This window comes from Peromyscus eremicus, chromosome 23 (assembly GCF_949786415.1).
Source record: "Peromyscus eremicus chromosome 23, PerEre_H2_v1, whole genome shotgun sequence".
Lineage (NCBI taxonomy): Eukaryota > Metazoa > Chordata > Mammalia > Rodentia > Cricetidae > Peromyscus > Peromyscus eremicus.
The window spans coordinates 37,536,638-37,551,662 of record NC_081438.1 but is presented as its reverse complement, the minus strand read 5'-3'; the positions used below and the strand labels follow the sequence as shown (position 1 = coordinate 37,551,662).

The window sequence follows — 15,025 nt, the reverse complement described above, 5'->3', positions numbered from 1 at the left end:
AGCTTTCCTCCACTAATACTTCACAGAGAAGACAGTAGTTAGGACTCATCCTAAGAGATGAGATCTGAATCCCTTAGTGTGACATGAAGTCCTCAATACTCAATCAGTTATTATACCTGCTGAAAAGGTCTGAGTCTCAGCTGTGCCATTCACTAGCCAGTCTTGGGCAAATACTCACAATGGAGATGACAAGTGCATTGTGAAAAACAATGACAGACGCCCTGCAAAGCTTTTAGAAACCTGACGGCTGCACAACTGCAATTTACACGAAAGATAACTGAATTATGACAAGTTTCATAGGCTTTAAATGAGTTAATGTTTTTTAATCAGCATAAAGGGGATTACTGAGTAAATGGACTGAAAAACAACAGAGTTTTTATACAGGGAAAAACTTAAGAGTATTTCTGCTGAAAACTGAATGCTGGGGTACTCCAAGATAATGATCACATCACAAAATAAGAGCATTCACACGGGCTAGAGAGATGGCTCAGACTACTGACTGGTCTTCCAGAGGTCCTGAGTTCAATTCCCAGCAACCACATGGTGGCTCACAACCATCTATATAGATGGTGCCCTCTTCCGGCCTGCAGGCATATATGCAGGCAGAACACTGTATACATAATAAATAAAAATCTTAAAAAAAAAAAAAAAAAGCATTCACACACCTCTAATGGTTAGTGCTGTTAGCCTGACAGATTCTAGAATTGCCTGGGAGATAGGTCCCTATGCATGCTGGGAGATGAGTCCCTAGGCATGCTCATGGGAGGAATGTCATGACTGCATTGATCAATGTGGAAAGGACCATCTTTTTTTTTTTTTTTTTTTTTAATGCCGAATGCTGTTTATTGAAGGAGGGAAGAGGTCTTAAATACAGGCTTACAGCACAACGGGAGAACCCCAGAGGGCAGAAGTTCCCTACAGATGTTTTACAATCTTGCATCTAAGCTGTTACTGCCCATTATGCAGGATACACAGACAAGGAACTTCCCTTAAGCATTCAGGAGGGTGGAAACCAGCAGGGAATTAGCATAGGGAGGATATCAAGGTCAAGGTCAGCAAGCAAGGCAACAGTTACCCAAAACGGGGGCCAGGGCCCTACAGGTCCCCCTTTTACTAAAAAATGAGCTTCTGAAGGACCATCTTTTTTAATATAGGTATTGTGTGTGCACATGCAAATCACTAGTGGGTGAAGGTACTTCTAGAGGACAGGAAGAGAGGATAGGATGGCCTGAGTTCTATAAAAGGAGAGATGAACTGATGGAAATGGGTCCTCTATAAGAGCAAAACACTTTTTTGTTTGTTTTTGGAGACCAAGTTTCTCTCTGTGTGTATTCCTAGCTGTCCTCAAACTCAGAGATCCACCAGCCTCTGTCTCCCAAGTACTGGTATTAAAGGCATGCACCACCACCGCCCAGCGAGCAAAACACTCTTAACCCTGGAGAGGAGCTGTCTCCAGCTCATAGAAGACCCACATTTAATTGTGAGCAGGACCATTCCATACTCGGGAATCCAATGCTATCTGAGGTGATCAAAGTGAGCAGAGCTGAAGCATGCTTCTTCCTTCTCTGCTTCTTGACCGTATATGATCAGCTCTCATGTAGCATGAATCTTAAAGTCTTTTTTGTTTTGTTTTGGTTTTTTTGGAACAGGGTTTCTCTGTGTAGCTTTGCACCTTTCCTGGAACTCGCTTTGTAGACCAGGTTGGCCTCAAACTCACAGAGATCCACCTGCCTCTGCCTCCCGAGTGCTGGGGTTAAAGGCGTGCGCCACCAACGCGCGGCTTAAGAGTCTTATTAATAAAACAAACCCAGGGCCAGGTAGCAGGGTGAACGCTGAATGATCAGAGAAACAGAACAGGCCACAGCTTCCTCACCTTGTCAATTCCTCAGTTGATCCTGTTTCCTCAGACTGGAAGCTTCTAAGCCCTCATCCAAATGGATCTCAGCTGAACTGCTGCTAGAAGCCTAAAAGCTTAACAAGGCTATAGTTCCTCGTCCTCACGCCTTAAATACCTTTCTGCCTCCTGCCATTACTTCCTGGGATTAAAGGAAGTGAGTCACCATGCTTGGCTGTTTCCAGTGTGGCCTTGAATCCACGGAGATCCAAGCGGATCTCTGCCTCTGGAATGCTAAGATTAAAGGTGTGTGCTATCACTGCCTAACCTCTATGTTTGTGGCTGTTCTGTTCTCTGACCCCAGATAAGTTTATTAGAGTCACAATATTTCAGGGAACACATACCACCACACTCTCACAAGGTCCTATGGCTGTGACCTCCCCAGAATGACTGACTGTAACCTCAACTGAGAGCCAAATAAACCCTTTCTCCACTAAGTTGCTTTTGTCAAGAGTATTTTATCATACCAACAGGAAAAAAGTATCTTTACATAAGCCAGGCAGTGGTGGCGCACGCCTTTAATCCCAGCACTCAGGAGACAGAGGCCGTCAGATCTCTGAGTTCAAGGCCAGCCTGGTCTCCAGAGTTCCAGGACAGTCAGAAAGAACTACACAGAGAAACCCTGTCTCCAAAAACATCTTTACACTAATCATAAAATTATTTGGTCATGGTGGTGCATAACTTTAATCCTATCACTAAGGAGGCATAGGCGGGTGGATCTCTGTAAGTTTGAGATCCAGTCTAAACACCAAGTTCTAAAATAATGAGATTCTGTCTCAAAATAATAAAATTTCAACTTTTTCTTGTAGTCAAAATGACATATCCATTATATTCTTCTTGTTAACATTTTTCTATTTATTTTGGTATTGGAGATTAAGCCTTGCACATGTTAAACTCAGACCATCACTTGAACTAACCCCTGGATAGCTCATCTCAATTGCCAACTGGGACACAGGACTCTGAGCATGTCTGTGAGTAATATAACCTTAACTAAGTTAATGAGGTTGGAAAACCTGCCCACAGAGGGTGGCACCTTTCCCTCCATAGGCATTCTGGACTACATAAAAAGGAGAAACCTGGCTGAGTCCAACATTCATCGCTCTTTCTTCTTGACTGTGGATGCAAAGTGGTTTAGTAACCACTTTAAGGTCCTGCTGCCTTGATTTCCCTACCATGACTATGAGCTGAAAGAATCCAGATATGCTAGAAAAAAATAAATACCCTTCTTTTGACACTTTTCCTAGTTTTAGGGACTTTGAGCAAATAATTCTGTTAAGATTTGTTTTTTCTTCTAAAAAGGAGGCAATACTGTCTCATGGCATTGCCATAATCTAAGTCTTTCAAAAATATTATTTGTAGCCAGGCAGTGGTGGTGCACGCCTTTAATCCCAGCACTTGGGAGGCAGAGGCAGGCAGATCTCTGTGACTTTGAGGCCAGCCTGGTCTACAGAGCGAGTTCCAGGACAGCCAGAGCTGTTAGACAAAGAAACTCTGTCTGGGGGATGGATGGATGGATGGATGGATGGTTAGTATAATTTGTCTTTTAGATAGACAGATAGATAGATAGATAGATAGACAGACAGACAGACAGGCAGGCAGGCAGAAAGACAGAAGATAGACAGTATAATTTGTCTTTTTTATAAACATGTACCTAAAGACCTTTACCAACAATAGTCTCCTATAAGAGCTACATTGCTATTTTTTCCAAGCTCTGGCAACAGAAAGACTTACTTCCTTACAGATTGTTGATTTACTGCTAGAGTCTACTAACCAAGAGATCACTTAAGACATTGATTTTAAAGGTCCTAGCCTAGACATACACTTCAGTGGCAGAACAGTTTCTAAGCACGCACAAAGCCCTAAATTCTATCCCCCCCCCAGCAAAAGGAAAACAAGCAAAACACACACATACACACACAATCTAAATAGCCATCACTAAAAAAATACCAGCATACAGTGAAATGTTATGCAGCCATGAAGAAATGGGTAGATTTCTACGTAAACGTGGAACAAAATACAAGCTAAACAATTAAGACCCAAAAACTGAAAGTACATTAGACTTTGTGTACAGACTCACATCTAAGTGTATAAAGGTACCAGGATGCACTGAAGGAAGGGCAACAGAAAGGATAATAAAGATACACAATGGTTTTGATGGCTTTTGAATCGATGTAAAATAAACTAGAAAAAAAATGGCTGTCTTCTGGAAAGAGGATCAAAGAACTTAGAGAGGGAAACTATTTCTCTCTCTAGTGCTCTATCTTATTTAAGTTTTTAGGGTCAGGGCTGTAGATCTTTTATAAAAGGGCTTGCCTAGAATGCAGGAAGTCCTGGGTTCAATTCCCAACACCACATAAACCAGGTATAGTGGCACACACCTATAATCTCAGCACTTAAAAAGTGGAGGAAGTGGATCACAAATTCAAGGTTACCTCTGCTACATAATAAATTCTAGACCAGCCTGGGCTACAAGAGACCCTCTTCAAAATAAAGGAAAAAAATTTAACTTGTACTTTTTTTTGGGGGGAGGGGGGTTCAAGACAGGGTTTCTCTGTGTAGCTTTGCGCCTTTCCTGGAACTCACTCTGTAGCTCAGGGCTGGCCTCGAACTCAGAGATCTGCCTGCCTCTGCCTCCCGAGTGCTGGGATTAAAGGCAGGAGCCACCACCGCCCAGCTACTTGTGTATGTTTTACACTTTTAATTCCTAAGCTATTATTCTGATCTTTAAATGCTACACATCTTTCATTCTGAAGACACAGTAAAAGTACCTTTACAACAATAAGAGCAATACTTATTTTTTTAAAGAAAAAGCAAGAAAAATATACAAAGAGACATCAAAAAAGGAAAGGGCCTGGGAAATGCAGCTCAGCTGGTACAATGCACTCCTAACATGCAGGGAATCCTGCCTTTATTGCCAGTAATGCATAATGCGGGCATGGTCACCCCAGCACTAGGGAAGTGAAAAGCAAGAGGACCCCAGAAGCTCAAAGTCAGCTTTGGCAACCTAACAGTTTGAGGTCAGCTGATAACCTGTCTCCAAAGGGGGTGGGGGGAGGTCCTTCTTTTAGAAGACTATTATCTGCATACCAATCAACTCAGAATCAATAAGATCAGTACCCTTATCCACACACTGTCACTCAGGTGCTGACCAATACTTTCTGAAGTTGAGAAGGAGAAATTCTAAGATGAAACAGAAAAAGGACTTTGTCTTCTTAACACATGTATACTTAAAGCCCTGTAGTTCTGAAGGTTTTTAGAGATCACGTGCTGCATACTCCACTCTCCTATTTTACATAAAAAGAATTGTATTTTCATACAGACCAAATGTACAGCCCAAGGACACAATTGTTTTGAAAGATACAGCATTAAAAACTATAATCTCAGGATTCTCAACCCAATAGTAATTCCTAATACCAAAAGGAGACACAACACTAGATGTGTATTCATCTGTTAATATGCAGCTCCTCTCGTAAAACAAGTATTTTATCATCTTGCACTTTGGCTCACTGAACTACTTTATAAGACAGACTGAGGGGCTGAGGAAACGGCTTAGCCAGTAAAGTGCTGGCCTCACAAGCATGAAAACTTGAGTTCAGGTCTCCAGCACCCACATAAAGAACCAAATGAGGCTACTTACACCTGTAATCTCAGCATCAAAGAGGAGAAAGTTCCAGGTCCCACGTAAAAAACCCTACCTCAAAAGTAAAGTGGCCCGGGGTTGGGAATTTAGCTCAGTGGTAGAGCGCTTCGGTCCTCAGCTCCGGGGGGGGGGGGGGGGGGGGGGGGGGGGGGGGGGGGGGGTGGGGCACGACATATTAAAAAAATAAATAATAAACTGGCCAGATGGTGGGGGCGCATGCCTTCAATCACAGAACTCAGGAAGCAAGGCAGACCTGATCTAGAGAGACTATGAAGTGAAACCCTGTCTCGAAAAACCAAAAAAATAAAGAACCATGAGGAAGGTGGGGTGTGTGTGTGTGTGTGTGTGTGTACACTCACACATGCATGCCTCTGCAGAGAAATCTCTGAACCAACGGGGGGTAGTAGGCATAAACACCAATAAATCAATGTACAAAGAAAGGAAATACAGATGTAAACTGAAGGTTAACATTAGTCAAGCCTGGCAGCATACTGCAATGATCCCAGCCCTAAGGAGGCTGAGGCAAGATGAACAGCCTGAGCTCCAGTCAAGAGTCTCTGTATCAAAAAACACAAATTAATGAAAATAAAAACAACACAGACTGAACTTTATCATGTGCCGGGCCAGGCCTACTAGCTCCCAAACAAGTCTCCTGACTACTCCAGAAAGAGATGCTACTGCTGCCTGGTTTGTTCTCACTCCGCAGCTCCACCTGCAGCACTAAGTCCCACTTCAAGAGGAGAAACTTAGACACTCCCAGCCAAACTTACAAAGCTGGGAAGGAAGACCTTTGCCTTCACTGTTAACTAAAATCAGTGAGCTGAAAAGAATGTTTTGATAAAACAATTAGATCTTCTGGATTTCAAATAAAATTAAGCATATAAAACAAACACTGACATATTTTGGCTACTGAAGCTTGAGTATCCTCTAGAGTAAAGCCATCATGAAAATCTAGCTACTTGAAAATGGAATCCCATCAACAATCAATTCATGGCCTTTAATTCCAGCACTTGGGAGGCAGAGGCAGGCGGATCTCTGTGAGTTCAAGGCCAGTTTGGTCTACAAAGCAAGTTCCAGGACAGCCAGAGCTGTTACTCAGAGAAATCCTATCTCGAAAAACAAAACAAAACAAAAAAATAATCAATTCATTTGAACACAAACCACATTTAAGCCTTAAAAAAAAAAATCAACTCTAACAAATCTGATTATGAAAAAGCAAGTGCCTTTATATTACCTCATAATAACAACCTTAACTGTCAAAACATACTTATTATCCCACTGCCAGGTCAGCAGAACTGGAGTGGAGAGCTTTCCTATACTACAGAAAACAACAACAAATAAAAGCTACTTCCCTGACAAGGGTGAAACATCACGGCAACTTATTATACTAATAAGCCTTCCTGGCTCACCCTTGCAATGCCTGCAAAGTAATGATAGAATTTTCCCCACTAACTTCCAAGGTTATTTTAGTCCTATCTGGAACATTAATGAAATGTTCTGCTAATGTGAAATAGTAAAGCGAGAGTCAAAAACTCAAATGCCCACATATAAGTCACTGGTTAGGTAGGGAGCAGGGCAAAATGGAGAGTCTTGCCCCATCAAGAAGCCTAAATCCTACATAGTTTAGCACTGCATTTAAAAAAAAATTGCGGGGGCTGGAGAGATGGCTCAGTGGTTAAGAGCACGGACTGCTCTTCCAGAGGATCCAGGTTCAATTCCCAGTACCCACATGGCACCTCACAACTGTCTGTAACTCCAAGAGCTGACACCCTCAGACAGACATCCATGGCAAAACATCAATGCACTATAGATAAATTTAAAAAAGAGTAAGCTGTATTCTTTATTTAAAAAAAAAATGTAGTTCTCTCTTAGATCTTCTGGTGTTGTCATTGTTAACAATTCAGTTAAAATCAACATACAGATACAAAAAAGAAAGGTATTATACCATACATTCTAGCCACCAGAATAGCTGCAATTATGACAGATAATGCCAAACTACAAATATAAAATGACCAAAATTCATAAACTTCTAAAGGGAGAAAGCTAACATGGGTTACTGAAGCTGAATATATGCACACCCTATTGTACCTACCAACTCCCTAGTGAATTGAGCAAGAAACTCTCCAAACACACCTAGAAATCGTTTTAAAATTTGATTTTCATTTTGATGTACGTGTCTATGTGTGTACATGTGTGTACCAGGTGCCAGCACGAAATCCCCTGGAGATGGGGAGTCCCAGGTGGGTGGAAGCTGCAGGACATGGGTGCTGGGAACCCAACCAGTCTTCAGAAGATCAAGTGCCCCTCACACTGCGCATTTCTCCAGTCCACATACATAACTGTTTTTCTTCACAGACAAAAATTCAACAATCTAAGTACCCACTAACAGTAAAATTAGAAAGCAAATGATACATTCATATAATGTAACATTATTCAGAAGGGAGCTGAAGAGGCTCTTCTTACACAAAAGCAAACAGCTCCTCTGGTTACTGTGTCAAAAACTGGCCAACTTCTGTCCCTGCCAGAGGAAAGCTGAAAGGGAACAGTGAACTAGGCTATGTGGCAGAAGTTTCTACAGGAAATACAAAGGAACTGTATGACTACCTTTAACTGCACACAAGATCTGAAAAGCAGACAACATGGACAGAAATTGCAATGAAAAGAGAAGCTAAACAAAGATTCAGGAAATGTGCAGCCTCACTTTACGAAAGAATGAAGAGGAACATTTAGAAGTGCAATTCAAGAACGTGGCCGAACAGCAGGCAGTCGGCTAGAGTCAGAGGGCTCTGAGAACTCCACCTTTCAACTCTGCGCAGCTGCACCAGGTACCTGACTGACTCTACTAAGCCAACACTGGTCAGAGAAGCTTCCTCTTGCAGTTAATACTGAGACACCTAACTGGTTTAAGTGCTCTAAACAGGATATTATCTGTAACACACACAGGCACACTCATACCGCCCAAGGCTCTTGGAACATTAGGAAGAGGCAGAAAGAATGTGATGTAAGAGCTGGAGGATGGGGCCATTACTGTTGAAAGTGTCTTCTACATGACACCATAGAACTCATGAACTCCTTACCTGCACAAGATGGAACTTGTCGACATTCCAGCGTGGATGGGGGAGGAGCAAGAGGCCCCACCCCTAGCCAAGAAGCTATTGGTAGTTGATGGCTACTGGGGGAACAGAAATCATTTTTCTTCAGAGACATAGCCACTGGTAAATTGCCCATGCCCCAGTAACAATCCCACAGCCATGCTCATGCAGGCAACCCCATTTTAATCAGTGGTTAACTTTTTTTTTAATTTAAAAAGACCACAGGGTGGTAGTGGTGCAAACTTTGAGCCCCAGCACTCAGTAGGCAGAGGCAGGTTGATCTCCAAGTTCAATAACAGCCTGGTCTACAGTGTGAGTTGCAGGAAAGCCAGAGCTTCATTAAAAAACAAAAAGTTTAAAATAAAAAAACCTGAAAGTAGGAGGGGGACATGTGGGGAAAAAAAGAATCCCAGAGGTAATGGGAAAGAAGGAAAGAAATAAGAGAGGGTCTGGGGAGCACATTATAAGCATGTATGAAACTGTCAAAATATAAAGAATAGATAGGAAGAAGGGGGAATCAAGAAGACACTGAAAATGCCAGTTAGGACATTTAAGAGACTCTGAGATTGCCTCTCCCTGGACTGACCAAGAGCTCTGAGAAAGCAAAATAGTCCAGGTGGCAAGGGCCAGATTGCCCTTTCAGGCTGGCTGCCAAATCACCTCAGGTTCTCCGCTCCCAGCAGCTACCGCTCCAGAAGTCCAGGAAGCATAAGCCACAGCCAAGGAAACAGATACAGGATGTGTACCACTGACTGTCACACGGTGTAAGATCTAAGGGGCTGTGACATATTCACAACTACATTTCAAAGGGTGTCCTGGAGAGCCTGGGGGTCTGACAAGAGAGTTAGAGCCACACACTCACAGTCCCCACTCAGACAATTCCCGAGTAGTACTAGGCCCTGTCACCACAGAACTGTAAGGTCACCAGTGTCCAAGTCAAAATGGAAAAATCCAAGATAAGAAATTTTAAAAATGGGGGGGGGGGTGTCAGAGGGATAGGGCCACCTGAGACCCTGGGGTCCAACTCCCAGCCCAGGATGAGAAGAATATGCTTAAATTTTCCACTAGATTGTGGGTGTGCTTGGGACACACAACCCCTTTCCTGCCTATTCCTTTCTGGAATGAGAACATTTACCCTATACCTACCTGTTCCACCACTAAATTCTAGACACACGTAATTTAATTTCAGACTCGGGGATGGAGAGGAAGGTGCCCATCTCCCCCATATCTGGTTTAGATGTGGTATGGACTTTGCACTTTTAAACTGATAGTGGAAGGAGTGAACAGTCTTGTGACTACTGAGATGAAGGAATGAATTGGGCATTGTGAGGACAGTGTGTTTGGGAGTTCAGGGCCAAATGCTTCCATTTGAATGAGCCCAGAAGTCCATGTATTAGACATTAAATCCCCAATGCAACAGAGATGGAAAGGAACGCCTAGTAAGAGGTGATTCTGCCCAGCAGTGGTGGTGCACACCTTTGATCCAGCACTTGGAAGCAGAGGCAGGTGCATCTCTGTGAGTTTGAAGTCAGCCTGATCTACAGAGAGAGAGAGTTCCAGGACAGTCAGGGATACACAGAGAAACCCTGTCTTGAAAAACCAAACAAAACAGAGGTGATTCTATCACAGGGAGTTCTCTCTCCTGGACAGACTGATGTTGAGGAGACTGGACTAGTTAGCTTAGGATCAGACCTATAATGAAAGCAGCCTGGGCACTCTCTGGCTCTCTTACACTAGTTACACTTGCATTCTTGTTCTTTCTGCTGAGCACATGAAGGCCTTCTCCATACAGCCAGTACCTGGATGTTGGACTTCTCAACCTCCAAAACAAATACATTTCCTTTCCTTTTGGCTTCCGGTAGCCCAAAAAGCCTACCATGCCTATGTGGCACAGGATGATGACCTCTAACTTCTGATCCTCCTGCCTCCACCTGCCAAGTGCTGGGATTCCAGGGTTGCAGTTCTTTCTTTCTTTCTTTCTTTCTTTTTTACTATGTATTTATTTATTGAGGTTTAGTGGGAATGCAGTAAATGTAGAGATCAGAGGGCTTGCAGGAGTTGGTTCTTTCTCTTTGAGCCATCTTGCCAGACTCTGAAATCCCTTTGTAAATTGTTCAATCTATGTTTTTCTATCATAGCAACACACAACAATTCAACTTAAACAGGTACTTCAATTAAAAGCCTAAAACCATATGCACACGAACATAGCACTCCATGGAGGCCAGACAAAAAAGTGATGGAAGAGCATGGAGTCTAACAGGTGGCAGTCCTGCTACGATCTCTTGCTGACAAGACACTGACATTAAAAGATTCACTTGAAGAATCTCCTAATACCAGTCAGCAACTAACAGAATTCAGATGTTTTGTAATGGCAATATATGGAATTTGTTGCCTATTTTAATTTCCTTGAACCCTTAATTATTAGTGGCTGAAAGCTATCTTAAGAGATTGAGAAACAGATTGGACAACTAATTAAGTGCACAAATTCAGAAAAGCCATTAGGTTCAAGCCTACCGAGGAAGAGGACAGTGGCCAACCATGTTAAAGAAATGTCACAGGGCCAGACATAGTGACAACTGATGGGGAGGGGCCAGTCTATGAAGGGAGGTGCCACCCTAGGCAAAGAGCCACTAAGTAAGTAGCCTTCCTCCTTGGGCTGTTTCAGTCCCGCCCCCAGGCTCACACTGGTCCCTGGCTTCCCTCAGCAATGGACTCTAACATGTACTAAACCCTCCCTCCTCCCCAAGTTGCTTTTGCTCCTGGTGTTTTAACACAGCAACAGAAAGCAAATCAGGACAGATACAGTTCTTTTTCATTTCCTTACCAATCAAACATTATCGTAAATTAACTGGAGCCACAACTTCAGTTCCTAAAATTCACCTTGAAGAAAACTTTCCCTGGGCATGACGGCACACCTGTAATTCCAGCTCACGAGGCTGAGGCAGCAGGATCTCCAGCTCAGACCAGCCTAGGCTACCGAGGAAAGCCCCGTCTGAAAAAAACAAACAGGGAAGAGGAGGAAGGGACACACACAACGCGAGCTGGTTGAGTCACAGTAATTAAAGTGCCTGCTGCCAAGCCTGACCACCTGAGTTCCAGCTCCAGAACCCACGTAGGAGGAGACAAAAGACTCTCTCAAACTTTCCTCTGAACTCTAGCTATCTATGGTGGACACACACTCACATACAGAGAAACAGATAAATGTAATTTTTAAAAAGTTAACGGCTACATCCCAGCAATAAAGTAGCTATTCTTTACAAAACATCTAAATTTATTAGCACTTAAGCTTCGGTAAACAGAGACAAGCCCATCACTCAAAAAGAAACAAGCTTTTAAAAATAAATCATCCCAGTAAGTGCTAAACCATTGTATCAGGTTGTTCAGTGTTAAAGACAGATTGTTCCGAAGTCCAAGTTAACCTTTTATCGCGTTATTGCAAGATCTAAAACGAGGGGAAATCGGGTACCTACTTTAATGCTCAAGGGCAACATTCTGCAAATCATTTACAGTTAGCACGAACTCCACTCAACTAAAAAGCTATACATACACAGCCCTAAATCATTCTCACGAAATCTTAGGTAGTGCGAGACGCTCTTGAGGCACAATGCTGAGAGTTCACTCAATATGTTACGGGAAAGACAAGATCCCGGCAGACACCCAGCTTACTTATTCTAGCTTTCCAGAAAACTACCAGAGTCCAAGTCCTCGGAAATTCCTAATCCAGCTCTCTATAAAACTTGTGCAGGAAGGAAGGAAGGAAGGAAGGAAGGAAGGAAGGAAGGAAGGAAGGAAGGAAGGAGGAGGAAGGAGGAAGGAAGGAAGGAAGGAAGGAGGGAAGGAGGGAGGGAGGGAGGAAGGAAGGAAGGAAAAAAGGAAGGAAAAAGGAAGGAAGGAAAAAGGAAGGAAAAAAGGAAGGAAGGAGGCTCTGTAATCCACTCAGCCCCTTCGACATCCTTAGAAAGCATTTCCAGCCCGGAAAACCTTGCTCCAAAAGCTTTCTACAAAACTTTCCAGCAAAGCTAACGTGCCTTAAGCCCGCCCCTGCCCTCCCCTCCCGCCTCCTACCCACAAACACACCCACCGGTGAACCTCAACTTTAGGCAGACTGCACTCCACACGGGCACGCAACAACACCCGTGTGCTCGCAAACCCGGCCCCTTTCCACACATACACACCCGGAAACGGACAGCCCTTTCCCCACACTCCGCAGCCCATCCCCCCCCCACCCCTCCTCCCCGCACCCACTCCCAGAGCCGGCCTCCCACCTCCACCCCTCCCCCGTACACCCCACTTCCATCCATCCACCCACGCTCCCGGGCAACCCGCCTCCCCTAGCTCCCGGGCTCGCCTAGGGCGGCGGAGAGAGGAAGCAGGAAGAAGGAAGCAGGGCTGCGCAGGGCCTAGGCCTCTCGGGCCGCCCGGAGGTGAGGGGAAGCGGGCGGCCCCAGGCCTCCTCCTCCTCCTCCTCCCCGCGCTCGGCCCGCCCGCCCGCCCGTACCGTACGGTACCGTACCGCCCCGCCCGGGCCTCACTCACTCGCCAGCCGCGGTCCATCAAGTCCGCCGCCCGCCGCCGCCGCCGCCGCTCCCGGGACGCCCAGCTCCGGCTTCTTGGGCCCCGCCACGGGCGGCCCTGCTCCCCCGCCCGGGAGCGCTCCGGGGGGAAAGGCGGCCCCGGACGCGGCCGCCAGCGCCAGCGGGACGCTGTTGCTATGGAGGCCGAGCCCCGGGACCGGCGCGCCGCCGGAGGCCGGGTCCTCGTGCAGGAACTGACACTCCTCCCCGTAGAAGCACGTCTTGTCCTTGGCGTAGTAGCGGCAGTACTTGAGCTTCACGCCCGCGGCCGGCCCGCCGGGGACGCCCCCGACGCCCGACGAGGCCGCGACCGCGACCGCCACGGCCGCCGCCAGCGAGGACGACGACGACGGGGAGGCGGCGGCGGCCGAGGGGGGCGGGAGGCCGCCGCCACTGTTCATGGCCACGCCGCAGCCGCGTCCCCCGCCGCCGCCACCATAGACGAAGGCGGGAAGGAGGGAGCCGCCGCCGCCGCCGGAGCCGGAGCCGGATGGAAGCCGGCCGGGCGGGTTGGGCCCGCTGAGGGAGCCGGAGCCGCCCGGGGAGGGGGAGGGGCGGGCGGCGAGTGGGGATTCTCCCTCTCCGCTGTCCTTAAAGGGGCCGCGCGGGACGCGGCGCAGAGCGCGCGGCCGGGGCTATGGCGGGGCCGGGGGGAAGGACGGGACCCTGGAGCGGCGGCGGCCGGCAGCTGCAGAGGGGAAGGCACGGCGGAGGGAGCCGGTTTGTTTAAAAAAAAAAAAAAAAAAAAACTCTGCCCCCGCTCGTCGTCTTGCGCTCTGCTGCCTCCCGAGTTGTTTATTCCATTTTCCTCTTCCTGAGCCGGCCGCCGCCGCCGCCGCCTCTGCGCGTGCGCGCGCGCGGGCGCGGGGGCTTGTGGGTAGAGGCCCGGCCCCGGCGGCAGGCGTGGCCCCCCCCCCCCCGGGGCATCCGCGCGAGCCGCCCGCAGGCGGTTAGGCCGGCCCGGAGCCCCCTCCGCGGGCTCTTCCGCCCGTCGCGGGTCGGGCGCTGCGAGTTTCACGAGGCAGGGTGCCCTCCTTGAGGGTCTGCTCCCGGAGCCGGGTGGTGGTTAGCTGGGAAGTGAAAGGACAAAGTTGACAAGCCCGTGCCTGGTCCTGGTCCTTGCACGGGGGGACGCGGCCCGGCCTCGCTCCCCGGAGAGGACGGGAGTCTTCGTCCCTCCTGCCACGTTTCCTCGCCCTCTTCCCTTTTCCCCACCTCCCCGGGGTCCTTTTTTATCCTCCCCCTCTCGGAGGTGATGGAACTACTGGCCAGATAGGCTTCGCTTCTGGGCTCTTTGTCAAAAAATGGAGCCAGAACCGTTGATGTCAACAAACCCCTACTTAGAGCAGCACCTGTTTCCTCTGCTTGGACGGCCCTCCTTGAATTTTTTGTGAAAAACAAGATGCCACCTGGGACAGTGCTGCCCAGGCAGCACGGGGAGACCCATTTCCAAACGTGCTAGAATGCTGCCCTACTCTGCGTTCGAGTATTCACTTTTTGGGGTTTTTAGCCCTCACCATTACTTTTTTTTTTTTAAGAGGAGAGGCTTTAAGACATTTTGAAGAACAGCAATGAAGTGAAAATTGATTTTAACGTTTTAGTTTTTTTTCTCTCAAAAGACAAATCCCTGATATGAAAAGGATGGGTGTGGGCGGTATTTAAGGAGTTGTGGCAACCTGACGAAGTCACAGAAGAATGGATATAAACAAAAGTACCACACTGCAGAAAGGGTGAGATGCATGCTGTAGATGCCAAGCTGGTAAGCCTAGTGATGTTGCCTAGCTAAGTCCTAAGCTGAAATCTTTCCGTGTGAAAGCAGTTTTCA

The 15,025-nt window shown here is 46.7% G+C and overlaps 1 protein-coding gene across 3 annotated transcripts in view; it reads right to left on the bottom strand.

Annotated features, from left to right (window-relative positions):
* Pan3 (poly(A) specific ribonuclease subunit PAN3) overlaps positions 1-13,601 on the bottom strand; it is a 123,886-nt gene extending 110,285 nt beyond the window's left edge. For all 3 annotated transcript variants that reach the window (XM_059249340.1, XM_059249341.1, XM_059249342.1), the window contains exon 1: positions 13,163-13,601. In XM_059249340.1, the coding sequence (XP_059105323.1) occupies positions 13,163-13,601 (439 nt within the window). The remainder of the gene's footprint in view (positions 1-13,162) is intronic.
* Between the last annotated feature and the right edge of the window lie 1,424 nt (positions 13,602-15,025).